General features: G+C 38.0%; 1 protein-coding gene across 1 annotated transcript in view; it reads right to left on the reverse strand.

Annotated features, from left to right (window-relative positions):
• Positions 1-1,121: 1,121 nt before the first annotated feature.
• UBE2U (ubiquitin conjugating enzyme E2 U) overlaps positions 1,122-27,521 on the reverse strand; it is a 51,042-nt gene continuing 24,642 nt past the window's right edge. The window contains exons 6-8 of the mRNA XM_036070450.2: positions 17,465-17,513; positions 7,886-7,974; positions 1,122-1,207 (exon numbers count right to left, since the gene is read on the reverse strand). Coding sequence (XP_035926343.2) covers positions 1,122-1,207; positions 7,886-7,974; positions 17,465-17,513 — 224 coding nt within the window. The remainder of the gene's footprint in view (positions 1,208-7,885; positions 7,975-17,464; positions 17,514-27,521) is intronic.

Consider the following 27,521-nt stretch of genomic DNA (forward strand, 5'->3'; position numbering starts at 1 on the left):
TCAATGATTTCTGAAGATACTGTAATAGTTTAATTTCATATTTTACTATATACTTCCTTGTTAGATGAAATAATTTGGTTCCTGAATGAAAAATCTGTGGAAGAGGAAAAGATATTTGGAACTATGAGAAGGATGAAAAGCTAACTGGTGATATATAAACAGGGTTCTGTTTTGTTTTTTTCCAATTTTTTAAAAGAGTTTATTTAAGAGAGAGAGAAAGAGAGCGCACATGCGCACAAGTGGGGGAAAGGGGCAGAAGGAGAGAGAGAATCTCAAGCAAACTCCCCACTGAGCCCGGAACCCCAAGTGGGGCTCCATCCCACAACCCTGAGATCATGACCGGGACCGAAATCAAGAGTTGACAGCTTAACCGACTGACTCACCAAGGCACCCCTTTCCTAGTTCTAAGTCATATGTTGATAAGGATAATGGGAATGGGCGAAAGAGAATTAATGCAGAGGGTATTGTGAGAGTCCTTCACTGTGCCTCATGTCCATCTTTATTTTTGGCAGTCAATAGGTGAAAATTAATAAAGAGAACCCTCACTAAAATGGAGTTGGGGGGCCAGAAGGTGGAGCCCTACTACCCAACATCAATTACAGGAACTGTTCATTACAGAGGAATCATCAACAGAAAAGAATCCTCAAAATCCTCGGTCACAGATACCAACAGGGAAAGATGTACATTGCATCTCCTGTAAGAAACTGACTACTCCAGCCACTCAGCCAAACAGGCATCATTCTGAACACTTGCTTTTCTCCCATGGACTTCCTTTCAAAACAACTCTTCCCAACTTCTTCTTTCTCTATAAAGTGACATTCCTCTTCCTAATTTCTTGGACTTGCCCTGTGGTTTTGACCTAGCTTGCAAATCCCAAATTGCTATTCTCTGCTATTCCTGAATAAACCCATTTTTGCTGGTCAAATAATTTACATTTTTAAAGTTAATAGTAGCAAAGATGTTTCCCACCTGGGTTCATAGGAAAGGAAAAAAATTATATGTCTAATTCTTGTTCTTATGTTTAGAAAAAGGCATCCATTGTTATTTCCAAAGATTTCTTCTGATGATTCAGTTAGACAGTAGAAAGTAAAATGATAGATATTTAAGTTAATACAAAGTACTTACTTTAAATTCCATTCTTTAGGATGTTTTAATTCAGCTTTCTTCCATTTATAATACCCTACAACAAAATTTGGATCTTCAAGCACTGAAATTAGAGTTTTGAAAAAGGAGTTGTGTATGCATTCTTTAATAATAGTTCAAAGTTTAAAATAATTTACTTTTCATCAAGTCGATATATGGCAATGATGTACACTATATAGTTCAAGTCATACTACAATGCTCACTTTATGAATTTCTTCCTTTTACTTGAACTTTGAAACAAGTAGATTTATCTTCAAAGTTTTCATTATAACATCTGTTTATATATCATTTATAGTAATGAAGAAGGTGTTAAAATAACTCATATAGAAACTACAGACACCACAGTTTAACACCACACTCACTACAAGTGAAAAAATAAAATCTTGGAGTTGGAAGTGACATTATAGGTCTTGATCTTCCACAAAGAATTGTCAACGGATGGATCAATTGGATGATCACCCAATCCAGCCTCTGAATGAATCCCTTGCCAATGACAGAAGACTCCCCTCTCTGTCGTTGGGAAACTGCCTGTTCCATTGCCAGACAGTAAGGTCACAATGTCTTTCTTAATCTGAGTGCTGAGTTTCCACTCATCCTAGTTCTGACCTCTGGAGCAATACTAACTAGGTTCATCCTTTCCCCATGGGAGAGAGCCCTTCTAATATTTGAAGATAGCTCTCAGAACAGCCTCAGTTCCCTTAACTTCATCTTAAGACATGGCTTCTAGAGACCTAACCATCCTCACCATCCTGGTGGTAAACTTTGTTAATGTTCCTATTAAAGTTCACATCCAGAACTGGCTCAGGATCTTGATTTCTTTTGAATAGCAAAGGTGTAAGTGGGTTACTACCTCTCTTGACCTGTGTGCTACACTTCTATCAATTCATCTCAGATCTGTAGTAGGATTTTCTGGAAATCACATTATACCACTGGCACATATGTCTGTGGTTAATTATAAGCCTTATGCCTTCAATCAAATTAACATAAAATTTATTGAAAGCCAGATCTCTCACACACACACACACACCTTATCTATCTATCTATCTATCTATCTATCTATCTATCTATCATCTATTTCCCTGTTTCTTGTAATTGCTCTGGCTTTATAGTCTTGAACAATTTAACCAACTAGATGCTCTCCACCAGACTTACCTTTATCTGGAGCTTCCCTCTAAACAATGATTGATTAACCTCTGCTAGCCTGATGAAATATGTCATTGATAGAAACATTTAAACTGAATAGTTCTCATTTTCTTCTGTTAATATTACATAATTTTCACCAGCAATGTTCCTGTCTTTGATTTTTTTTCTTCCTTCAAACACAAATACACATACACTTTTTTTTTTTTTAAGATTTTATTTATTTTATTTGAGAGAGCACAAGTGAGGGGAGGAGCAGAGGGAGAAAAGCAAACTCCCTGCTGAGCAGGGAGCCCTGGATGGAGCTCAATCCTAGGACCCTGGGATCATGACCTGAGCTGAAGGCAGACACTTAACCAACTGGGCTACCCAGGCACCTCTACATACATATTCTTATAGCCTTTATTAATATTCTTTTTGTTAGTATTTAGACTTATGCTCCTCCATTCCTTATTAAGGAAGCAAATCTGAGCTCCCTAGGGTTCTTAGGTCTCATTATTTCCTTTAGATGATTATAGTAACTAATATTAATAGAGTTCTTCCTACACATTGGACACCTGTAAAGTAGGTAAGCAGTGGTTACCATTACAATATACACTTTACAGCCGGGCGCGGGGGCGCGCGCCTGTAGTCCCAGCTACTCGGGAGGCTGAGGCAGGAGGATCGCTTGAGCCCAGGAGTTCTGGGCTGTAGTGCGCTATGCCGATCGGGTGTCCGCACTAAGTTCGGCATCAATATGGTGACCTCCCGGGAGCGGGGGACCACCAGGTTGCCTAAGGAGGGGTGAACCGGCCCAGGTCGGAAACGGAGCAGGTCAAAACTCCCGTGCTGATCAGTACAATATACACTTTACAGATGAACAAACAGAAAATTAATGTCTTCTCATTGGGACTATTCTTTACCACTTAGACAAAATTTAAATTTGAGGTTTCTATTCAAGAATAATTCATATATTTCCTTAATTTTTTTGAAATCACCTTTCCTACATTTTCTATTTGAATATGTGCATTAGTTTCTTCCTTATATGTTATGAAACCCCAAATGGCATGGTCATCCTTCCTGAATATTTCCATTAATTTTATATCATTGACTCATCTTCTTCATTGCTTTCTCTACTGAGAGATGAAAAATGCCACAGTATTTGTACAGACTTTTATTTTAATGCTTCCTATTTTATCCCTATAATTTTTTCATTCACCATTCTACCATCTGACCATAAACTTCTTAAAAAGCTTAGCATAATATGTATGTTGTCTCTAACACACAGCCCATTGTCTAGACATGGAAGATGCTCAATGAGGGATGGTGATAGGAGGGCAATAATGCAGGGGGAGGGGGCACGTGAGAGCAAGTAGGAGGAAAGGACCAGTGAAATTTTGTCAGAAGTTTTTGAAGCTGAAATTCCCCATCATGACCATATCTCGTCTTTGTGGCAGTTTTGTAGTCTGTGGTAAAAAATCATCTTCTGTTGGCTCCATAATACACTTATTTCTTCCCTTCCTTCTAAGGATTACTGTACCTCACCTTCACTTTGTTTTTTCCATGGCCAACATCTGTATAGGTTGATCTAAATTTTTCTTCCACTGCTGGGACTGTCACATCCAAAGAAACATTATAGCATCAACTTGCCTTAGGATGTTTTATTTTCAGACATATTATCTCATACTAACCATAGAGCAACTTAAAATAGAGTGGAATGCTTCTGTCAATGAAAAGAAATGAAAAATGAGGCACAAAGAGTTAAATGACTAACCTAAATGCACTTAACTGTAAGTGGCAGAAGCAGTACAGAGCTATGGAGTCTCTAACTTCCAACCTCATGCTCTTCCCACTGCAGCCTTTTCAACCTTGGTTGCACATTGTAATCACCTGGGGACCTTTAAAAACTTGACTACTGCCAGCCCCTGCCCCCAGAGATCCTGATGTCAGTCTGGGGGTGTGCCTTTTACACAGGAATTTTTACAAGTTCCTCTGGTGGTTCTAATGAGCGGTCAAGACTGAGAACCACTGCATTAGAATGAGGTGATGCTGCCTCTTGCATCTAAATGCATTCTGGAGACACTTGCCCTTATTTCCGGCTCAAAGACTCAAAGAAGGGAAGTCTTTTAGGGTGAAAGCAAGCATCCCCATGATGTTTCAGGGTGTCTGGTCTGTCTGATGACAGCAAACCAACACCAGGAAGCCTCCATTCAGTATTACAGGGTACACTGGTCTAAAGGAATTCTTTTCCCTTTAACATAAATATTTCCTCATGGGGATCATATTCTGTCATTAAGGTGCTGTTGCCCACAACCATATGTATTGGTTTGTTCTCTGCCAGACTTTTGTTTGCCATTCTATACTGATGGACAGAGAACAGTGGATCATCAGTACATTTCCCCATATGATTGCCTATGATTATAAACTAATAATTATAATTATTGAAAAATATACTGCATATACTTCGGGGTTTGAATTTAAATCTCAGGCTACATAGAGATAGCATTTTTATACCACACTATGGAAGCAGTATAGCATGATAAAAAGAGCAACAGATGTGGAGTCAGAGGAACTGGGTCAAGTCCTAGAGCGACAGCCTACTTGTACTAATTAATAACAGCCACCTTCATTGAGCACTCACTATGTGCTAGGCACTATTTTAATTGCTTCAGTGCTATGAGATATGTGCTGTAATTATTCTCATTTTACAGACAGGGAACTGACACAGAGAGGTTAAGAAACTCACCCAAGGTCACATAGCTAGTAAGTAGCAGAGCCAGAATTAAATCTCAGCAATCTGGCTCTAGAATTTATACTCTTTACCAATATATAATATCCCCACCTACCTGTGTGACTTTAGGTAAATTACTTAGCTTCTCTTGGTCTTGGTTTTCTCATCTCTAAGACAGAGTAATAATAATAATAATGCCTGGTTCATAGGCTTGATATACTACTATGCATGACATATATTAGGCATTCAGTAAACATTGGTTGACAAATGAATAAAAGATTAAGATGAGGATGATTAAAAAACAATACAGAGTATACTTTGTAAACTGTATTGTACATGAATAAACTTACTATTACTATGGCACACATGACTATGGGTAGATTTGTAGCACAAAGATATGGAAAAGAGTTAATACCCCAAATCAAAATATAACCACTCATCAATATGAATAAAAAAGCTTTTAAAAATATGCACAAGAGTTTCATAATCTTTGCAGTGATAAGAATGTAACTGTAGAGGGGCACCTGGGTAGCTCAGTTGGTTAAGCATCCGACTCTTGATTTCAGCTAAGGTCATGATCTCAGGGCTGTGAGATTGAGCCCCGTGTTGGACTCTGAGCTGGGAGTGGAGACTGCTTAAGATTCTCTCCCCCCTGCCTCTACGTCTCTCCAAAAAAATAAAATAAATTTTTAAAAAAGAATGTAACTGTAGAAACTGAAGTTATTAGAAGTTTCCCTTTTATTTCTCAGTAGCTGAAGAAGCATTCTATAATCTCAAAACTTCATCTTTATTATTGCCAGGAAATTAGGCTGTTAAAAAATAGTACTGGATCTCATCCAGCTGAATTATCCAAAGACAAAATGGCCAGCAGCACATGTAACGTTTAAATTTAATTTTTAAAAATTAAGTGCTGGTTATTATTAAAGGAAAGCTCCTGAAACATTCTTATAACAAATCCCTAGGGGAAGAACAGGCAGGATGATTGTGAAATCTTGCACCAAGGGCTAGAATCAGTCTCAGAAATTCTTCTGGGCTAGAGGCAGCCAGTAAAGCTATTGCCTTTGCAAAAGGGGATAAATTACATACTAAGTAGTGATAACCATGGAAATGAGAACCAAATTAAACATTTTAGTGTTAACTCTTTTGAAGAAGAAACTGCAGTCAGTGGTACTTCATTATTTCCTTCCATTTTTAATTGTTTTTTATTGCAAGACAATCATTTCCAAATTCCCTGAAGTTCTGGCATGTGCTTCTGTTTGTTTTTCTTAGCAGTTTGAAGTTTCCAAATGCTTCTATATATTTACATGCTCTTCCATAAGACACCATTTTCTTGGTTTGTTTTGTGGTTGAAGGAGTTGGATGCTGAGTCTTTCCCTAGACTGTGCCAACTGCCTCTGGACGCCTTGTTTGTTAAGGGTTCCTGCCTCCTGGAGCCCATCTGAGTTCCTCAGTGTTTCCACACAGGAGGTACTCAAGATGTGTTTGCTGAGTTGACTAGGCAGCACCCAACCAAAAATCTATGAAATGAAATAAATACTCATGTACTCTGGCATCAAAAGTAATAAAATTCTTTATACTGATAGTGTTGCCAAAGATTGTGTTTCTTTAAGCACCTTAATAATTTTTCATAACCACTAATCTATGATTAGTGAGGAAGGTAATGGGTGATCAAAAAATAATACCCAACATCCTGAAAGAACATGTAATTTCTTAGAAGTTACTGATCTAATTTATTTTTAAATATTTGTTAAGCTTGGCATTACTTTTTTGCTCTAATTTGTGCCTTAAAACTACAAACTTTTTTGGTGATATTTTGTTCTATTGAAACCAAATATGAGACTATCACAATAATGAGATGAAATTCAGTGAGACCACAGATTAAAGCAGTGGTCATCAGGGTGGAGTGGGGAAGGAAACACTCTTAATGTTGTAGGAGATAAAGTAAACAAGGCTTAATTTGGCAGGTAAAGAGCTCTAAGAAGCGTCTATGATTTTGGTCTAGACAAGTAAATGCAATAATGGTGATCTAGCACTAACCAAGGGAGGTGATAATGGTGGGAGGATAGGTTTTGGGGCAAGATAATGAATTAACTTTGGGACATCTTAAGTAGGAGATGCCTGAAACCCATGTAGGTGAATGTCCAATGGACAGTTGTAAATATGCATGCAGAATTCAGAAGAGGGCCTGACCAGAGATGAGGCTTTGGGAATTACTGGCAGGTAGGCATAGCAAAAAAGAGTACAAGTAAGATAAAGGCTAAAAAGTTATCATTGAACCTGGGAGTTAGGAAGTCATGGGTCACTTCTGAATTCTCCATTTCAGCAGGATAGCAGGGCAGCAGACTGGATAACTTACTTGGATCTAAATCATGAAATAGCACACTAAAGATTCAATTAGATGGGACAGAAAGTTGTCCAGCTCTCCCCTTCTGTCTTTTTAGCTCCTAATATATGTGATTTTTTCCTTAGACTGATATAATTGAAAGCCCTAGATTCATATGTTTTCTTGCTATCTTTCTACTTAATACTTTCTCTGGCTTTGAGGATAATTGTGTTTAGAATCAAAAAGGCTCCTCTTGCTATGAAGGTGTAAACATATCCATGTTTCGGGGTGGAGTAAAGTAAGTCTCATAAGATTGAGAACGTCATCTTTTATTCCTCCAATTGTCTATCTTTCTTTCTGACTTTGAATGAGGCTTCAGTCCAGGACTCTATACAAAAGAGAAACTAAATTAAGAGTTGTTGAATGTTTCATATATAGAGGTAACAGAGAAGTTTATCACCTTCTGATTATAACTATATGTCAATTAGTCTTTGAAAGCAAGACAAGTTGAGAATAATTAGGAGATTAATATATACAAAAGGACAAAAGATAAGGCTAGACCACCTTACATGGACTTCTATAGTATTCTGTGGCTTTTGATGTTGCTATTCCAGACCATGTCTTGTAGTAATCATTAAATGAGATTGCTTTAGTTGATCTGAAAATATACATTGAAATCAGATGAGTATTGGCAAGTTTCCTTTTTAAAATTATTTTATCAGAGTAGATTGTTTCAGATAACAATATCCTGCCATAAGACATTAAACTGATTTGCCATTTCTAACAAATGATCTATCAATTTCTCCACTAACACATACAAATCACAAAAAAGAAAAACTCTCCAAAACATATTTCAAAATAAATGTTAAAAATGTACACCCATGTGTATATTATAAAAAGAAAAATACAAGTTTAAGATATCTGCCTTTCATGACTACCATTAAAAAAGGATTTTAATAAAAGCATCATACTTGCACTTCTTTTCTTTCTACAATAAACAGTTTTCTTAAATATCTATGCCAAATTTCAGTAAAATCACTTTCATTTCCTTTTTATTATGAGGAGAAGTAAAACACCAGAATTGAGACCAGTTTAATTTTCACACAGAATCTGGCCATTTTCATAGAGGGAAAAAACCAACTCTTCTAACAATCCTGCCTACACTTATCCTTCCCTGTGCTAATATTACTCTATCCTAATGGAAGAGCAAAAATAATAAAATATTGAACAGGATCTGCGAAACAGTCAATTAAATAACTGCATTTCTAATTTTTTTCCTACAAACAATTTAATTGCAGAGATTCTCAATGCTCTACAAACAAAATGTTTCTTTGGGCTGTTTTTCAGACATGTGAAATCACCAATTAGCTGGCTTAAGTAGATGCTGAAACATCAGACATAAAAGACCTTATGTCTGGTTTCCATTTGAAGTTCTTAGCTCTTTGGAGGAAGCAGCAACTTTTCAGTTAGAATGAGTACACCAGCATTAATTTTTATAGGTGAATTGTAGGTACCTTAAATATTGAACTCAATTTTGAAATGAATAGGACAATATCTAAATTCTTGAATGCGTCATTTATTTAAATGATAATTACAGATGCCTAATTTTAAGAGTAACATTTTTTCAAATGTGTTATTGTTTTTGCAATCACACTTAAGTAGAAATCTGAAACTGGGTGAAGATAAATTAATCACTACTATTATTGCTTCCAGAGCTACATGCAGTGCTTTACACCACTAAATGACATATTAAACTAACATTAATTTTGCCAACGAAATGTTTCGGCATTTGGCAACAGAGGTAACAAAATGAAAGGCTGCATTATATCTCCTGCATGAAAAAGCTTGTGATCAATTTGCTGTCACAGATCATTTACCAGACAACAATGACCCAAGAGGAAGGAAACTGTCAACACACTGTCTCGTGAAAAAAAATACACCATCTTTAGGCACAATCGTCTCCATTGTTTTTTTGTCTGTTTGACGACGACCCATGACCCTCTCCCTTCCCAGTGGTGTCCTGTTCAATTTCAAACTGTTAGCCTTCAGGGGCTTTCTTTTCTTCCCCAGAATAATTAAAAATATTACCCTAAAAGGTATGACTTTAGTATAGTTTGAATATACAAAGCAGAATGTCTTAAACATTTGAGAATACTGCATTTTCAATTCTGTAAAAGAAACACTCCTTAAAATAAGAGAACAGTAACAATTTTTATGATTATTCAGATAAGCTACTAAGTTTACAGGGAAGTATAAAATATACATGTGTTTATAATTTGAAACATTAACAGGAATTTACTGAGTATTATCATTAGCATTATGAATAAGGAAAAGTAGAAGATAATTTAAAACTGAACATCAGAGCTTATTATCCTATTGGGAAAATAAGATATACACCCAAATTAGCAAATAGAATAGCTTTATATATTGACATATAAAGTGTTACATCATTTAACACAGACATTTGGAGATGACAACGACAGATACTTCTTTGGCAGTGGCAGTAAGCTAAAAAAGTTGGAAGAGAGAGATGTAACTTTGTCTTGGAGCCTTTAGGGAAGGAGTCACTTGGGATATGGACCTAGAACAGATGGCGGAGGCATTTTAAGTGAGGAGAACAGTATTAGCAATAGCTCGGATGGGAAGGAGCATGGTGCGTGTGCAACAGAGCATGTTGGGGGAAGAGACAATAGAAATGAGATAACTGACTAGGGTGGAGAGTTCCAATTTCAGAGGAATTGGAATTTGATAGAATAACTGAAACTGGGCAATGCAGGTCTTCAGATTTAGGCAGAGAATGGGTTAGAGTTGATTCAGGAATCTGATTTATTAGGTGATAGAGAGCAAGCAGAAGTTCTTGAATAAGGCAAGTAAATTATGAACCGCGTGTCTGAGTAAGAGTTTTTTCTGGCGTTAGTATGCAGGGTGGAGTATATGAGAGATTAAATACAGGGAGACAAGTTAGGAAACAGATGCAGTAATTCAGGCAAGAAATGCAGAGCTAACAGAGGGTGGGAGCAGAGACTATGGAGGTGAGGAGATGAATCTCTGACATGCTAATGAAATGACTGGACTGGTTTTCTGATAGGGTGTGAGAGGTGAAGGAATCTGAGGGTCAGATATTTTTCTAAAGCCCAGAAGACCATTTAGTTTTGCTATTAACAGAAAGCATCTAGAGACTCTGAAGTAAAATATGAGTTTAAATTTAAACATGGGTTTTAGGTGATGACCTTTAAGAGTGTGATTGAGAAATTGAGACTGGAAATAAGAGATTTGGGTCAAATCAACATAAAAGTTGATAGATGACGCCATTAGGGAAAACAAACACAGAAAGAGTAAGTGTTTAGAAAAGAAAGATCGGAAACCAATTCAGAGTTAAGGGGAGCCAGTGAAGGAAATAAAAAGGATCATTAAGGGAAGAAGAGAGTCGGGGTAGTGCTAGTTCATGGAAGCAACATCCCAGCCATAACCCAAGCCTACTAATTAAACCCCTACAAATCTCGGGATATTTAGTCGTGTAATATCATGATTAAGAGTACAGGCTCTGGAATCATCTGGCCTGTGTTAAAACACTCAGGTACCACTACTTTTTAGCTGTGTGACTCTGGGCAGGTAACTATTTCATTCCTGTTTCCTCATCTATAAAATTAAGAGATAGAAATTTGTCCAGCAGTTGTGGTGAGAATTCTAATGAAATTATCCACAGGAAGAGCCAGGCAGGAGTTTAGCATCCCTTAGTACTCAATGTCAGTCTTGGGCAAGTACCTCATCATTTCTCTTCCACAAACTCTACCTCAGTTTCTCTCTCTCTATTCCAGGACATCATGCCTCTGCTTAAAAACCACTTTTGGTTATGTAATTCTATAGGATGGAGTCTAAACACTTTCAAACATAACTTGGGGTTCATTAGCATCTGGCTATTTCCAACCATTTCTTCCCCCATTCATCTGCACATGCAGAGGCTCCATCATATAGAACTTCTCGATGATGTGGAGTACACCACAATATTACATTCCTGTGTGTGTGCAAGCAGGTCTATCTGGAGACTTTTGTGTCTCCTGTACTTGTCAAACTCTTATTTACCAAGGTTTCAGTCCAATAAAAATAGTATGTATATGAAGGCTGTCACAGTGGACATTGCGGTTGCCTCTCCAATAACTATTCCACTCTTCCCCCCTTATGTACATGACATTCAATCTGACAGGACTGACCTCCACCCTGACTCTAAGTCAGAGCCTGATGGGTTTAAGGCTGTCTGGCAATCGTAACTATTTAGGGACAGGAACATGAACCTAGAAAAATCCAATCAGAGTGAAATTTATTCTAACTTTCCAGTACACCTTGATATCTGAGAATGTCAATCCTCTTTGTTCAAGATTATCTTATCCTAAATCCTTTGCATTTGTAGATATATTTTATTTTTTACTTATGTATTTATTTTTTTAGAGGGAGAGAAAGAGAGGGTGAGGGGCAAAGGGAGAGGGAGCAGGGGAAGGAAACAGGGAGAGGGAGAGAGGGAATCTTAAGCAGGCTCCGTGCCCAGCTTGGAGTTCGACACAGGGCTCGATATCACAACCCTGAGATCCTAACCTGAGTTGAAATCAAGAGTCGGATGCTTAATCGACTGAGCCACCCAGGTACCCCTGTAAATATATTTTAAAACCACCTTGTTAATTTCCAGGAAAAAAAATGTTGAGATTTTGACAAAGATTGAGTTGAATCTATAGATTAATTTGGGAAGAACTGACATTGCAATAATATTGAGTCTCTCTCAAGTCACAAACATTGTATATCTATTTCTTTAGGTCTTTTGAAATTTTTTCCAGATATATCTTGTGGTCTTCAGCGTAGATGTCTTATTCCTCTCTTGTTACATTTTGATGCTATTGCAATGGTATTTCTTTTTTTTTTTTTTTTAGATTTTTCTTTGAGAGAGAGAGTGAGAGGGAGCACAGGCGGGGGGGAGGAGCAGAGGGAGAGGAAGAAGTAGACTCCCCTGCTGAGCAGGGACCCCATCATGGGGCTTATTCCCAGGACCCTGGGATCATGACCTGAGCCGAAGGCAGATGCTTACCCCACTGAGCCACCCAGACACCCCTGTAATGGTATTTCTAACATTTCTATGTATTGATTGCTACTGTATAAAAATATAGTTGCTTTTTAAAATGTTCATCTTATATCCAGGGACCTTGCTAAATTCACTTATTAATTTTCAAGTTTATGTATTCCTTTGGATTTTAATATTATAAAATCCTGTTATCTATGAATAAAGATGGTTTACTTCATCCTTCCCAAACTTTATAACTTTTTCTCCTGGCTTCACTGCACTGACTAGGACTTCCCGTACAATGCTGAATAGAAGTGGTGATAATGGACATACATGCCTTGTTGCTAAACTCAGGACAAAAGCATCCAACATTTCGCATTTAAGTATGAGGTTTGCTGTTGGATTTTTGTAGTTTCTCTTCACTGGAATAAAGAATTTCTTCTCTATTCCTAGTTTGGTGAGAATTTTTGTCATGAATGGGTGAGAAATTTTAGCAAATACCTTTTCCTGATTCATTGAGATCATTTTATGTTTTTTTCCTTTATTTGGTTACCTTAGTTACACTGATTTTTACTGCATGGAGCACTGGGTGTTACACGAAAACAATGAATTGTGGATCACTACACCAATAACTAATGATGTATTGTATGGTGACTAACATAATAAAATAAAATTAAATTAAAAAAATAAAATTTTTAATATTCTTTATTTCATTTTATTTTTTATTGTTATGTTAGTCACCATACAGTACTTCATTAGTTTCTTTTTTTTTTTATTTTTTTATTTTTTATTTTATTTTTTTTAAAGATTTTATTTATTTATTTGAGAGAGAGAGAGCACATGAGAGGGGGGAGGGTCAGAGGGGGAAGCAGACTCCCTGCTGAGCAGGGAGCCCGATGCGGGACTCGATCCTGGGTCTCCAGGATCATGACCTGAGCCGAAGGCAGTCGCTTAACCAACTGAGCCACCCAGGCGCCCTACTTCATTAGTTTCTGATGTAGTGTTCCATGATTCACTGTTTGCATATAACAGCCAGTGTTCCTTGTAATATGTGCCCCAACCTGGCTTTCCTGAAATAAAGCCCTCCTAGGCATGATGTATTATCCCTCTTTATGTATCAGTGGATTCAGTTTGCTAATATTTTGATTAGGCTTTATGCTTCTGTGCTTATGAGAGATATTGGCCTATAATTTTTCTTTCTTGTAATAATCTTATCAGATTTTCAAATCAGAGTTTGGAAGTTTGGAAGTATACCCATTGTCTCTATTCAGTGAAAAAGTTTGAATACTTTTCTTCAAAAACTTCTTTTGTTTTGAAATACATGCATACCTTGTTTTGTTGTGCTTTGCAGACATTGCGTTTTTACAAACTGCAGGCTTGTGTTAACCCTGTGTCAAGCCAATCTATGGGCATCAGGTTTCCAACAGCTTTGGCTTACTTCATGTCTCTGGGTCACATGTTGGTAATTTTCGCTAATATTTTAAGCTTTTTCATTATGATATTAATTATGATGATCTGTGATCAGTGCTCTTCGATGTTACCATTGTAATTATTTTGGGTTGCCATGAACAACGCCTATATACTATATAGTACGGCAAATGTACTTGATAGATGGGTTCTGACTGCTCCACCCACCAGTTATTCCCCTGTCTTTCTCCCCCTCCTCCAGCCTCCCTATTCTGTGACACAACAATCTTGAAATTAGGACAATTAATAACCCTACAATGGTCTCCAAGTGTTCAAGTGAGAGGAAGAATAGCACATCTCTCATTTTAAATCAGAAGCTAGACATGATTAAGCTTAATAAGGAAGCCTTACAAAAAGCAGAGATAGGCTGAAAACGAGGCCTCATGAACCAGTTAGTCAAGTCGTGAAGGCAAAGGAAAAGCTCTCAAAAGAAATTAAAAGTGCTACTCCAGTGAACACACAAATGACAGAAAGCAAAACAGCCTTACTGCAGATATGAAGATAGTCTGAGTGTCTGGAGAGAAGATCAAACCAGCCACAACATTCCCTTAAGACAAAGCCGAATCCAGAGGAGGGCTCGAGCTCTCTTCATTCCATGAAGGCTGAGAGAGGTGAGGAAGCTGCAGGAGGAAAGTCTGAAGCTAGCAGAGGCTGGCTCATGAGGTTTAAGGAAAGAAGCCGTCTCCATGACATCAAAGTGCAAGGGGAAGCAGCAAGTGCTGATGGAGAAGCTGTGCAAGTGATCCAGGAGATCGAGCTCAGATAACATATGTAATATTTCATAACCCATCCTTCACCTCCGTTTAATGTTAGTAAGTAAACGTCTGCAGAACCATGTCCAAAAGACACTTCTATTCTCTTGATATCTGGTAACCAATCCCCTTCTCCCCTCCCCCCTTTGGTTTTGTATCTCAGCTCCTGATACACTTTTGTTGCCTCTGGCATCTGGATTCACTTTTTATTCTGGATGTCAACTTACTTTCTGTTAGGTCAGGCTGTGGGAAATATGCTCTCTCATATCTCCGTGCTTTTGAGTTATTCTCTCTGCCTGAATGTCCTTCTTCTCTTGTCTGCAGGTGAATTCCTATTCTACCTTTAGAAATCACCTCAGGCATCACCTTCTCCTGGAAGCTGGCCTTTATATGTCCCTTCCCCCACTCCAGGACTCCAAGCTTTAGGAAGATATTTCTCCCTCCAAGCTCTTCCAGCATCTAGATCTTGTCTGTATAATACCACTTATTATAAGTATTCATGTAATAAAACAATTAATAGGTATGGCCCAAAGAAATGTTGGATTGCATCTGACAAAGGTAGTACCAGTGATAGATGACTTAGTGAAAAAGTAAAAGCCTCTGGGGGGGGGGGGAGGAGAAAAGCTACAGGGGAAGAAGTTTCTACTCAATATGACTCATTTTAAATATGCTTGCATTTGACCTTAGCATTCCCCCCGGCCATGATCCTGGTATTTGCTCTGTGCTCTTCCAACTACATCTCTGGTAGCAGTTGCTCCTAGATGGTCCTGTAGGACTGACAGTCAGGCACACTCCCTGCACGAACCCCTCTTCAGAGGAGAGCTTCCAATCCTAGATTATAAAGCACGTGAGATCAAAGATCACATATTATTCAGGTGTGTGTCCCCAGGATGGGAGCATGGTGCCTGGCAGAGAGCAAATGCTCAGTGAATACATTTTAAATAAATAAGTAACTGTTCTCCCAGAGGCTGCTCTATATCTTGTTAAGTGGTATCCTGCAGCCCATGTGCAAACATCCCAGATGACAAGCACAAGCTTAAATCACTTTCAATTACTGAATATCAACTGGATTCCCCTGACTATATTCTACTCCGTTGACTAGACTTTGCTTATGTTTTGTTATATCTTTTGGAAACAGGATTTAACTGTCTGGCTAGGCCTCTGGAATCCATTTCTATAATCAGGGTAATTCTTTCAGCTCATGAAGTAGTGTAAAGTTCTAGCAAATGGCGTTAGAATGACAAGACTAAGAACAGCATCTCTCTTGGAATAATTTCTGCAGGACCTCATTGTAAAATTCTACATAAAAACTAAAAGCTAGACTTAACTGAGCTTTATCCCATAACAAATGTACCAGGACTAAACATTTGGATTCACAGATACATAATAAATTGCAACCTTCTATATACGAGGAATGTAGAGTATCTTTGAAGTCTAGATTGTATTGCTTTGATTGAATCCTAGAGATTTCTCTAGAGATTTCAAACTAGCACTAGGTGAACACCATAAATAAGACCTGATTCTGGCATCATCTATTCTTGATTTCATTCAGGTGCCTGCCAAAGCTGGGACCACAGAACTTCTTCTGGCCTCGTCTTACTGCCTTATCAGTAACTGCTGGCACTGTACCTTTATGCACTGCAAATAACTATACCACAAGTAGAAAGAATTTTGTAATATTCCAGGGATATTCATGTGTTGTAGGTGATAAAACAGTGTTTATGCATTCAACAACTATTTACCACAGGTCTATTTTGTGCCAAGAAGGTCAGTCGCTTCTCTCCACATTGACAAGTTTAAGGGACAGCAATATCCTTTACTGAATGCCAGCCTGGTGCACTACCCATTAAATTATGCTTGCCTTTCTGAAATTTTCCAATACTTTCACAAATCAAAGCCACTTGAGTTACCTAATTTGTTCATCTTTTACACAGGGCCAGTCAAGGAGACCTAAGCTGAAGCAAGTTATTTCAACACTAGTTAACTGGCTGTTTTCTACATCTGATTGACTATCAAATTAAGGCTGATGGAAATGCTCAAGAAACTAAATGCTGCAGAACCATTATGAGAATATTGATCTATATCTTGTTCAGGTGTTCATGGCTAAATTGATGCCACATTTTCATGTTGTCTCCTAAAAGATACAATGGGTTCATCCCTAACTCACCATTTTCCTCTTTATCTTTTCCTAAACTGCTTGCTTTTTGTGATCTATAATGGTTTGTACTCATTATGTTGACAACATGTTTTTTTCCTTTTCAACAATAAAAAATAAAAATGAAAACAATAGGCAAGTTCAGATAATTACATTCAATTTTAATTCAACAGTCTAAAAAGAATTCAATAACTTCTCACATTCTTCCTGAAAACAATATTTAAAAAAAAAAGCATTATAAGAGGGGGCGCCTGAGTGGCTCAGTCATTAAGTGTCTGCCTTCAGCTCAGATCATGATCCCAGGCTCCTGGGATCAAGCCCCGCATTGGGCTCCCTGCTCAGCGGGAAGCCTGCTTCTCCCTCTCCTACTCCCCTTGCTTGTGTTCCCTCTCTCGCTATCTCTCTCTCTGTCAAATAAATAAATAAAATCTTTAAAAAAAAATTTTTTTTAAAGCATTGTAAGAGGAAAAGAGATCTACTTCCTTTTCTAGTTAAAAAGTGAAAATTCAATTATGATTAAAAAAATGTAAACAGTTTAAATCAATAGTCCTTTTAATAAATAAATTGAGGGGCTCCTGGCTGGCTCAGTTGGTAGAGCATGCAACTCTTGATCTGGCTTGTGAGTTTGAGCCCCATGTTGGGTGTAGAGATGAAAGAGAAAGAAAGAGAGCAAGAGAGAGAAAGAAAGAAAGAAAATTGACATGGGATTGTATAAAGAAAAACTTACCTGATAAGTTTATCTGGATCTTTAGGAAACTCAGGGCTGTTATTTCTCACTATAAAGAAAAACATGAAAGGATTCTGGTTGACTTGGAAGAATGAATATATGGCTTTATGTAAGCTCTTTCCAAAACCTCGATAAAATGGTAATAAAAGAATAAAAATAAAGTATAAAACCTCAAGGAGAGGAAAAGAAAAATGGTAAGAAAAATTTTTAAGATGAGGGGTGCCTAGGGGCATCTGGGTGGCTCAGTTGGTTGGGCATCTGCCTTCGGCTCAAGTCATGATCCCAGGGTCCTGGGGTCGAGCCCCACATCTGGCTCCCTGCTCACTGGGGAGCCTACTTCTTCCTCTCCCTCTGTCCCCTGGCTTGTGCTCTCTCTATCCCAAATAAATAAATACAATCTTAAAAAAAAAGATGAGGGGTGCCTGGATGGCTCAGTCAATTAAGCATCTGGCTTGTGATTTTGGCTCAGGTCATGATCTCAGGTCCTGAGATTGAGCCCAGTGATGGCCCCTGCATCTAGCCCTGTGTGGAGTGGGCTCCATGCTCAGCAGGGAGTCTGCTGCTCTCCCTCTCCCTCTGCCCCTCCCTCTGTTTGCACATCCTCTCTCTCTCTCTCTCTTTCTCTGAAATAAAAAAATAAATCTTTAGGGTTGTTTTTTTCCAAGATGAAAGATGTCAAGAGGTAACTGTCTTAGCCAGGAATTTGAAACCTAATGACTGAGGAGGGGACACTAATAAAAAGCATGCAGATTTACACTTCAGAACTTGAGAAACAGTTCAGGAATTGGAGATGTCAGATGCTTCTGAAATGTAGGAGGTATAGCACAGACATCAAATACTTATATTTTCACCCTGTACAAGCAGATGATCACCACTACCAAGGCAGGAGGGCAGATACTTACTTCCTGGAGAAACTGAATCAGAGAGACTCAGAACTGAAGGATATTAGGTACAAAGCAGGATAAGAGTATGGTGAGGGACTGGAAGCAGGGAATAAATCACATAAATCTTATTGGATAGATAGGACTCCTTATTCTTTCCCACTGTCCAACTCCCAGAGTTTAAGCAACTAGTGTCTCTCTCTCCAGGCACAAGACTGGAGGATTGATTTCAGGAGAAATAGTTAAGCCTGACTAATGACATGGCTAGGTCATCACTGAATAACCCAATAAATAAATAAAACTGTCAACAAATCTAGTCTGTATTCAAATATTTCCAATATTTTTAATGATTGATTTCCATTCTTCATATGTCCATCAATGGACAAAGATCACTACACATTTGTGTAAAGTCAATATCATGAAAGATAACAACCAAAACAAATAAACAGGGAGAAAAGTAGGAAATAGAAACATACTTTGCTGGAAAACTTCCAGAATATAGAACAAAAAACAAAGAGATGGGTAATAGGAGAAAATAGATGTTTCAAAATTAGAGGAGCAGCTCAGTAGATCCTGCATCCAAATATGTGGATATTTAAAAGAGAGAATAGTGAAAATGGAGGGGGGAAATGATAAAAGAAATAACATAAGAAAAAATTTCAGAACTAAAGGATTAGAATTTGAGATTTAAACAGCCTAGCAAATGCCCTATATGATGAGCGAGGAAGGAAAAAAAACTACATCAAAAAACATTATCAAAAAATTTCAGGGGCTCAGTTGGTTAAGCATCTGTCTTCGGCTCAGGTCATGATCCCAGAGTCCTGGGATTAAGCCCTGCATCAGGCTCCCTGCTCTGCAGGAAGCCTGCTTCTCCCTCTCCTTCTGCCTGCTGCTCCCCCTGCTTATACTCTCTGTCAAATAAATAAATAATAAAATCTTTAAAAAAAAATTTCAGATCCCTGGGAATAAAGAGGAAATTTTAAAAGTTTTAGAAGGAAAATATGCCACATGTGAAAAATTGTACATAGTGAAATCAGACTGCTCAAGAGCAACACTAGAAACTACAAGGTAATAGGATCTTTACAATTCCGAAAGAAATCTGCAAACTAAAATTTAACTAAATTGTGAACATAAGACAGTGGAATAAATACATTTGTAGGCATATAAAGTAATAAAAGATTTAGCTCTCATGTACTAGGAACCTCCTAGAAGAAGTGCTCCAATGAAATGAAGGAGCAAACCAAGCAAAAGAAAAGCAAGGGATCAAGCAGGAGCTCCAATTCAAGAAACAGGCAAAGCATCATCCCAGGACACCTACCAGAGAACTGCCAACTTGGAACTGAAGGAGGATGGAATGCCAGAGGAAAGAGGTCTCCAAGGGAGTAAAATGCAATTGATGGACTACCTGGGAGTTGTTTTATAGCTTTGTCACAAAGTTTAGGGGTAGATAGTAGATATATTAAAAAACAAAAAGCAAGGGAATGAAAAATTGGGCCACTTGTACAAGGAAAGAAAAAGAATCATTCACAGTTCTTTTGTGACAAATAATTACTAAGTCATAGTAAGTATTAATGTAACCAAACTATATTAGGAAGAGGGGGAGGGAAAGATGGATGGAAATAGTATAAATCTAAATCTTTATATTTCAGAAAAAGCCTATATGTAATATCTAAAACTGAACAATCCACAAATATTAGTATTAAAAAAAAACTTAGAAATATAGTGGTAAGTTCCAGAAGAAATATGTGTTGAAAGCTGTTGGTGGTTTGTGGGGGTGGGGGCAGCACTCAGCAAATGGAAGGTGTGGGGTTCCAGGGTCCGCTATGTTTCATTAAAAACCAATTTGTATGCTTCCAGGGAAGATGGTAGAGTAGGATCCTAAGCTCACCTCATTCCATGGATACAATTAGATAACACCCACATCAGTGTAAATAATCCAGAAAACAACCCAAAGACTGGCAGAACACATTCTTCACAGCTGAAGGTAGAGAAGATGCCACATCAAAGAGGATAGGAAGGGCAGAGAGTTGGTCAGGAGCCAAACAGACCTGTGGACTGTCTGTGGGAGGGAGGTACACTACGGTTGCAGAGACAGGAAAGAAACAGACCCTCACACCAGGCACCCCAGGGACATGGATGAGGAAGATGAATCCCCATGATATTTGGCTTTGAAAACCAAAGAGGCCTAACAATCAGTGGGGCTTAACACCTGGAAGTTTAAAAATCAGCAGGCACTGCTCTGGGGGAGCCAAGAGAGTGACAGGAAACTGCCCTTAAGAAGACAACACAACAAACAGCCCTGCTGAGATACAGCACAGAAGCAGCAGTTTGAAAAATACCTGGAGTATATGGGAAGGAGATTTATTTACTAATCTCAGAGCATGTGCTGGATGGGCAAGGAACTTTGGGAGACTTCTCCAAGAACAAAAGAGCTATTGCATGCCATTTGCCTCCTCTGCCACTTAGCCTAAACACATGGACCCCTGCAGGAACCAGTGCAGCACCAACACTCTGCACCTAGCTGGCTAATAGCTTTCCCTGTCCCCACGGTTCTTCTGTGGACATGCCCCTCCATCCAAGCCTGGGCAGTTTTCCTAGGCAGTTGCAGATTCCCTCCCACACCAGACCCGCACAAACCTTGCTAAAACCATGATTCCTGACCGTGTTTTCTCCTGCTGACCTGTCCCCTCAAAAACGCCCTTGGTGGGAGCCCATTCAAAGTGGTACACCAAGCCTGGCAGTGTGCAAGCAGCCCCAGTAGGGGCCAGCACCACCCCAAAGTGACTCCTGAGCTGGTGAGAGGGGAAGATAACCACACACACCAGTCCAACTGTGGCCCCAGCAGTGGGCCACAAAAGCTTCTCAGGAAACAACACATGGAATGTGCCCTGCCATTTGATTCTATTGCATCTCTGGCAAATACCTGGTCTGACTCAGCTCAAGTCCAAGGTGGCCCCAGACTGACCCACTAACATCAGAGGAACAAAAGCCTGCTCACAACAGGAAAAGAGAGCCATTGCAAATGAGTGGACTGAAGGCAAAAGTGGCTCATCCACAATAGCAGGGCACATGCAACACACATAGGAGACAACCCTGAATCACCAGGTTCTGGTGAACAGGGGCATTGGACTGCAGGGTACTACAGGACATTTTCATGAGGTCACTACTTCCAATAGCAGGAGACATCACTGACCTTCCTAACATAAAGACACAGACACAGAGAGCTAGACAAAATGAGGAGACAGAGGACCAGGCCTCAAATGAAAGAACAGGACAAAATCATAGAAAGAGAGCTAAACAAAATGGAGATAAGTAATATGCTTGATAGAGAATTTAAAATAATGGTCAAAAAGATACTCGCTGGATTTGAGAAAAGAGTGAAGGACCTCAGGGAGACCCTCAACAAAGACATGGAAAACAGAAAAAAGAACCAATCAGAAATGAAGGACTCAATAACTAAAATTAACTAAAATTAAAAATATATTAAATGGAATAAATAACAGACTAGAGGAAGCAGAAGAATGGATCAGTATCCTGGAGGACAGAGTAATAGAAAGAAATTAAGCTGAATAGGAGAGAAAAAAAGTAATAAAAAATGAAAATAGACTAAAGGAACTCAGCGACACCATCAAGTGTAATAACATTTGTATCATAGGGATCCCAGAAGAAGAGGGAGAGGAGGAGGTAGAAAATTTGCTTGAAGAAATAATAACTGAAAACTTCCCGAATCTGGGGAAGGAAGCAGAAATCCAGATCCAGGAGGCACAGAGAGCCCCCAAGAAAATCAACCCCAGAAGTCCACACAAAGATACACAGTAATTAAAATGGCAAAAAATAGTGAAAAATAATTTTTAAAGCAACAAGAGAAAAGAAAACAGTTATATACAAGGGAAACCTCATAAGGCTATCAGATGATTTTTCAGCAGAAACTTTGCAGGTGAGAGTGTCATGATACACTAAAAATGCTGAAAGAAAAAAAAATCTGCACCCAAGAATACTCTATCCAGCAAGGCTATCATTCAAAAAAGAAGGAGAGATAAAGACTTTCCCAGACAAACAAAAGTTACAGGAATTCATCACCACTAAACTAGCCCAACAAGAAGTGTTAAAGATGTATCTTTGGTGGAATGGAAAGATCATAAGCAGGAATAAGAAAAGTAAGAAGCACAAAAGCAGTACAATTAAGTATATCTATAAAAACCAGTCAAGGGATTCACAAATTAAAAGAATGTAAAGGATGACACCATATACCTAAGACAGGTGAGAGACACGTTTCAAACCTAAGTGACCATCAACCATCAATGCATAAACTGCTATATGCATAAGATGTTATATATAAACCTAACGGTAACCACAAATCAAAAACCGGTAATAGATATGCAAAAACACAGAGAGAAAGGAATCCAAGTATATTACTAAAGAAAGCCAGCAAATTATAAGAGAAGACAGCCAAGAGAAGAAAGCAACAGAGAAGAACTACAAAAACAATCATAAACAAGTAACAAAATGGCAATAAGTACATACCTATCAATAATTAATTTGAATGGAAATGTACTAAACACTCCAATCAAAAGACATAGGATGATGGAATGGATAAAAGAGGAAGACCCATCTCTATGCTGCCTAAAAGAGACTCATTTCAGACTTAAAGACACATGCATATTGAGAGTGAAGGGATGGGAAAGTAAAAAGAAAGCTGAAGTAGCAATACCGATATTGGGCAAAATAGACTTTTCAACAAAGATTGTAACAAGAGACAGAGAAGGACACTATATAATCATAAAGGGAACAATCCAACAAGAAGATATAACAATTGTATATATTTTTGCACCCAGCATAGGAGCACCCAAATACATAAAGCAGCTAATAACAAGCATAAAGGAAGAAATTGATAGAAATACAATAATAGCAGGGGACTTTAACACCCCACTCACATCAATGGATAGATGATCCAAACAGAAAATGAATAAGGGAACAGTGGCTTTGAAGGACACATTGGGATCAGATGGAGCAAACAGATATATTCAAAACATTCCATCCTAAAACAGCAGAATACACATTCTTTTCAGGTGCACATGGAACATTCTTCAGAATAGATCACGTTAGGCCACAAAACAAGTCTCAACCAATTCAGAAAGACTAAAGTCACACTCCACATCTTTTCCAACCACAACACTATGAAACTACAAATCAACTGCAAGAAAAACTCTGGAAAGAACACAAATACATGGAGGTTAAGGAATATGTTACTAAACAATGAATGGGTCAACCAGGAAATCAAAGAGGATATCAAAAAACACATGGAAACAAATTAAAATGGGGGCACCTGGGTGGCTCAGTCATTAAGCATCTGCCTTCAGCTCAGGTCATGATCCCAGAGTCCTGGGATTGAGCCCCGCATTGGGCTCCCTGATCCATGGGAAGCCTGCTTCTCCCTCTCTCACTCCCCCTGCTTGTGTTCCCTCTCTCGCTGTGTCTCTCTCTGTCAAATAAATCCATTTTTTAAAAAATCTTTAAAAAAACAAATGAAAATGAAAACACAATGGTCCAAAATTTGGGGGATGCAGGAAAAGCTGTTCTATGAAGGAAGTTTATAACAATACAGGCCTACCTCAAGAAGCAAGAAGAATCTCAAACAACCTAACCTTACACCTAAAGGAGCTAGAAAAAGAAGAACAAACAAAACTTAAAGCCAGTAGAAGAAAGGAAATAATAAAGATTAGAGCAGAAATAAACAAAATAGGAAATTAAAAAAGTAGAACAGACAATGAAATTAGGAGCTGGTTCTTTTAAAACATCAACAAAATTGATAAACCTTTAGCTAGACTCGAAAGAAAGAAAGAAAGAAAGAAAGAAAGAAAGAAAGAAAGAAAGAAAGAAAGAAAGAAAGAAAGAAAAGAAGAAAAGAAAAAGAGAAGAGAAGAGAAGGAGGGAAGAGGGGATTTCAAAATCAGAAATAAAAGAGAATAACAACTGACACCACAGAAATAAAAAGGATTATAAGAGAATATTATGAAAAATTATATGCCAACAAATTGGACAACCTAGAAGAAATGGATTAATTCCTTGAAACATACAACCTCCCAAAACTGAAGCAGGAAGAAATAGAAAATTTGAGCAGACTGATTACCAGCAATGAAATTGAATCAGTAATAAAAAAAGCTCCCAACAAACAAAAATCCAGGACCAGATGTTTCACAGGTGAATGCAACCAAATATTTAAAGAAGAGTTAACACCTATTCTTCTCAAACTATTCCGAAAAATAAAAGAGGAAGGAAAGCTTTCAAATTCATTCTATGAGGCCACTCTTACCATGCTACTAAAAACAGAGAAAACCACTACAAAAAAAGAAAAAAAGAGAGAGAGAGAGAACTACAGGCCAGTATCTCTGATAAACATACATGCAAAAATCCTCAACAAAATATTAGCAAACTGAATCTAATAATACATTGAAAAAAATCATTCACCACAATCAAGTGAGATTTGTTCCTGGGATGCATGGGTGGTTCAATATTTGCAAATCAATCAACATGATACATTACTTTAACAAGAGAAAGGATAAAAACCATATGATCATTTCAATAGATTCAGAAAAAGCATTTGATAAAGTACAACATCGTTCATGATAAAAAACCTTCAACAAAGTAGTTTAGAGGGGACAAAACTCAACATAATAAAGGCCATATATGAAAAATGCAAAACTAACATCATAGTCAATGGTGAAAAACTGAGAGCTTTTCCTCTAAGATGGGAACAAGACATGGATGTCCACTCTTACCACTTTTATTCAGATTGTACTGGAGGTCCTGGTCATAGCAATCTGACAAGAGAAAGAAATAAAAGGCATCCAAACTGGTAAGGAACAAGTAAAACTTTCACTATGCACTATGACATGATACTATATATAGAAAACCCTAAAGACTCCACCAAAAAACTATTAGAACTGATAAATCTAGTAAAGTCACAGGATACAAATTCACTATACAGAAATCCACTGAATTGCAAGTAGCAAAAAGAGAACTTAAGAAAAGACTCCCATTTGCAAATGCACCAAAAGTTATAAAATACCTAGGAGTAAATTTAACCAAGGAGCTAAGAGACCTATATTCTGAAAACTATAAAACATGCATGAAAGAAATTGAAGACCACACAAAAAATGGAAAAATATTCCATGTTCATGGATTGGAAGAACAAATATTGTTAAAGTGTCCATCTACCCAAACCAATCTGCAGATTTTTTCTTTTAAGATTTTATTTATTTATTTGACAAAGACATAGCAAGAGAGGGAACACAAGCAGGGGGAGCAGGAGAGGGAGAAGCAGGCTTCCCGCTGAGCAGGGAGCCCGATGTGGGGCTCGATCCCAGGACCCTGGGACCATGACCTGAGCCGAAGGCAGAAGCTTAATGACTGAGCCACCCAGGCACCCCCAATCTACAGATTTAATGTGATCTCTATCAAAATACCAGCAGCATTTTTCACAGAACTAGAACAAATAATCCTAAAATTTGTATGGAACCACAAATTACCCCAAATAGCCAAAGCAATCTTGAAAAAGAAGAACAAAACTGGAGGTATCACAATACCAGATTTCAGGACATACTACAGAGCCATAGTAATCAAAACAGTGTGGTATTAGCATAAAAAGAGACACACAGATCAATAGAACAGAATAGAGAGTCCAGAAATAAACCCACAATTACACGGTCAATTATTCTAGGACAAAAGAGGGAAAAATATGCAATAGGAAGAAGTCTCTTCAACAAATGGTTTTGGGAAAACTGGACAGCTACATACAAAAGAATGAAACTGGACCACTTTCTTGCACCATACACAAAAATACACTCAAAATGGATGAAGGACCTAAATGTGAGACCTGAAACCATAAATACCCTATAAAAGAACACAGGCAATAATTTCTCTGATATTGGCCATAGCAACACTTTACTAGATATGTCTTCTGAGACAAGGGAAACAAAAGCAAAAATAAACTATTGGGACTACATCAAAATAAAAAGCTTCTGCATAGCAAAGGAAATAATCAACAAAACTAAAAGGCAACCTACTGAATGGGAAAAGATAGGTACAAATGACTTATGTGATAAAAGATTAATATCCAAAATATATTTAAGAAAACTTATACAATTCAATACCAAAAAACCCAAATAATCCAATTAAAAATGGGCTGAAAACATGAACAGATATTTCTCCAAAGAAGACATCCAGGTGGCCAAGAGACATATGAAAAGATGTTTAACATCACTCATCATCAGGGAAATGCAAATCAAAACCACAATGAGGGACGCCTGGGTGGCTCAGTCAGTTAAGCATCTGCCTTCAGCTCAAGTCATGACCCCAGGGTCCTGGGATCAAGCCCTGCATCAGGCTCCCTGCTCAGCGGGGAGTTTGCTTCTCCCTCTATCCCTCCCCCTGCTTGTGCTCCCTCTGTCTCTCTCTCAAGTAAATAAAATCTTTAAAAAAAAACCACAATGAGATATCACCTTATGCCTATCAGAATGGCTAAAATAACAAACACAAGAAACAACAAGTGCTGGCAAGGATATGGAGAAAAATGAATCTTGTGCACTACTGGTGGGAATGTGAAGCAGTGCAGCCACTGTGGAAAACAGTATGCAGATTCCTCAAAAAATTAAAAATAGAATTACCATAAGATCCAGTAATTCCACTACTGGGTGTTTACCCAAAGAATAGGAAAACAGTAATTCAAAAAGATATATGCACCCCTATGTTTATTGCAGCATTATTTACAAAAGCCAAAATATGGAAGCCACCCAAGTGTCCAATGATAGATGAATGAATAAAGAAGAGGTGAGATACACACACACACACACACACACACACACACAGAATATTATTCAGCCATAGGAAAGAATGAAATCTTGCCATTTATAACAACATGGATGGATCTAGAAGGTATTATGCTAGGTGAAATAAGTCATTCAGGGAAAGGCAAATACCACATGATTTCACTCATATGTGGAATTTAAGAAACAAACAAAATAAAAAAGGGACAAACCCCAAGATAGACTCTTAACTATAGAGAACAAACTGGTGGTTACCAGTGGGGAGGTGGGTAAGGAGATAAGTGAAACAGGTGAAGGGGATTAGAGTACACTTATTGTGATAAGCACTGATTAATGTATAGAACTGTTGAA

The sequence above is a fragment of the Halichoerus grypus genome, chromosome 5, assembly GCF_964656455.1.
Source record: "Halichoerus grypus chromosome 5, mHalGry1.hap1.1, whole genome shotgun sequence".
NCBI classification, from domain to species: domain Eukaryota; kingdom Metazoa; phylum Chordata; class Mammalia; order Carnivora; family Phocidae; genus Halichoerus; species Halichoerus grypus.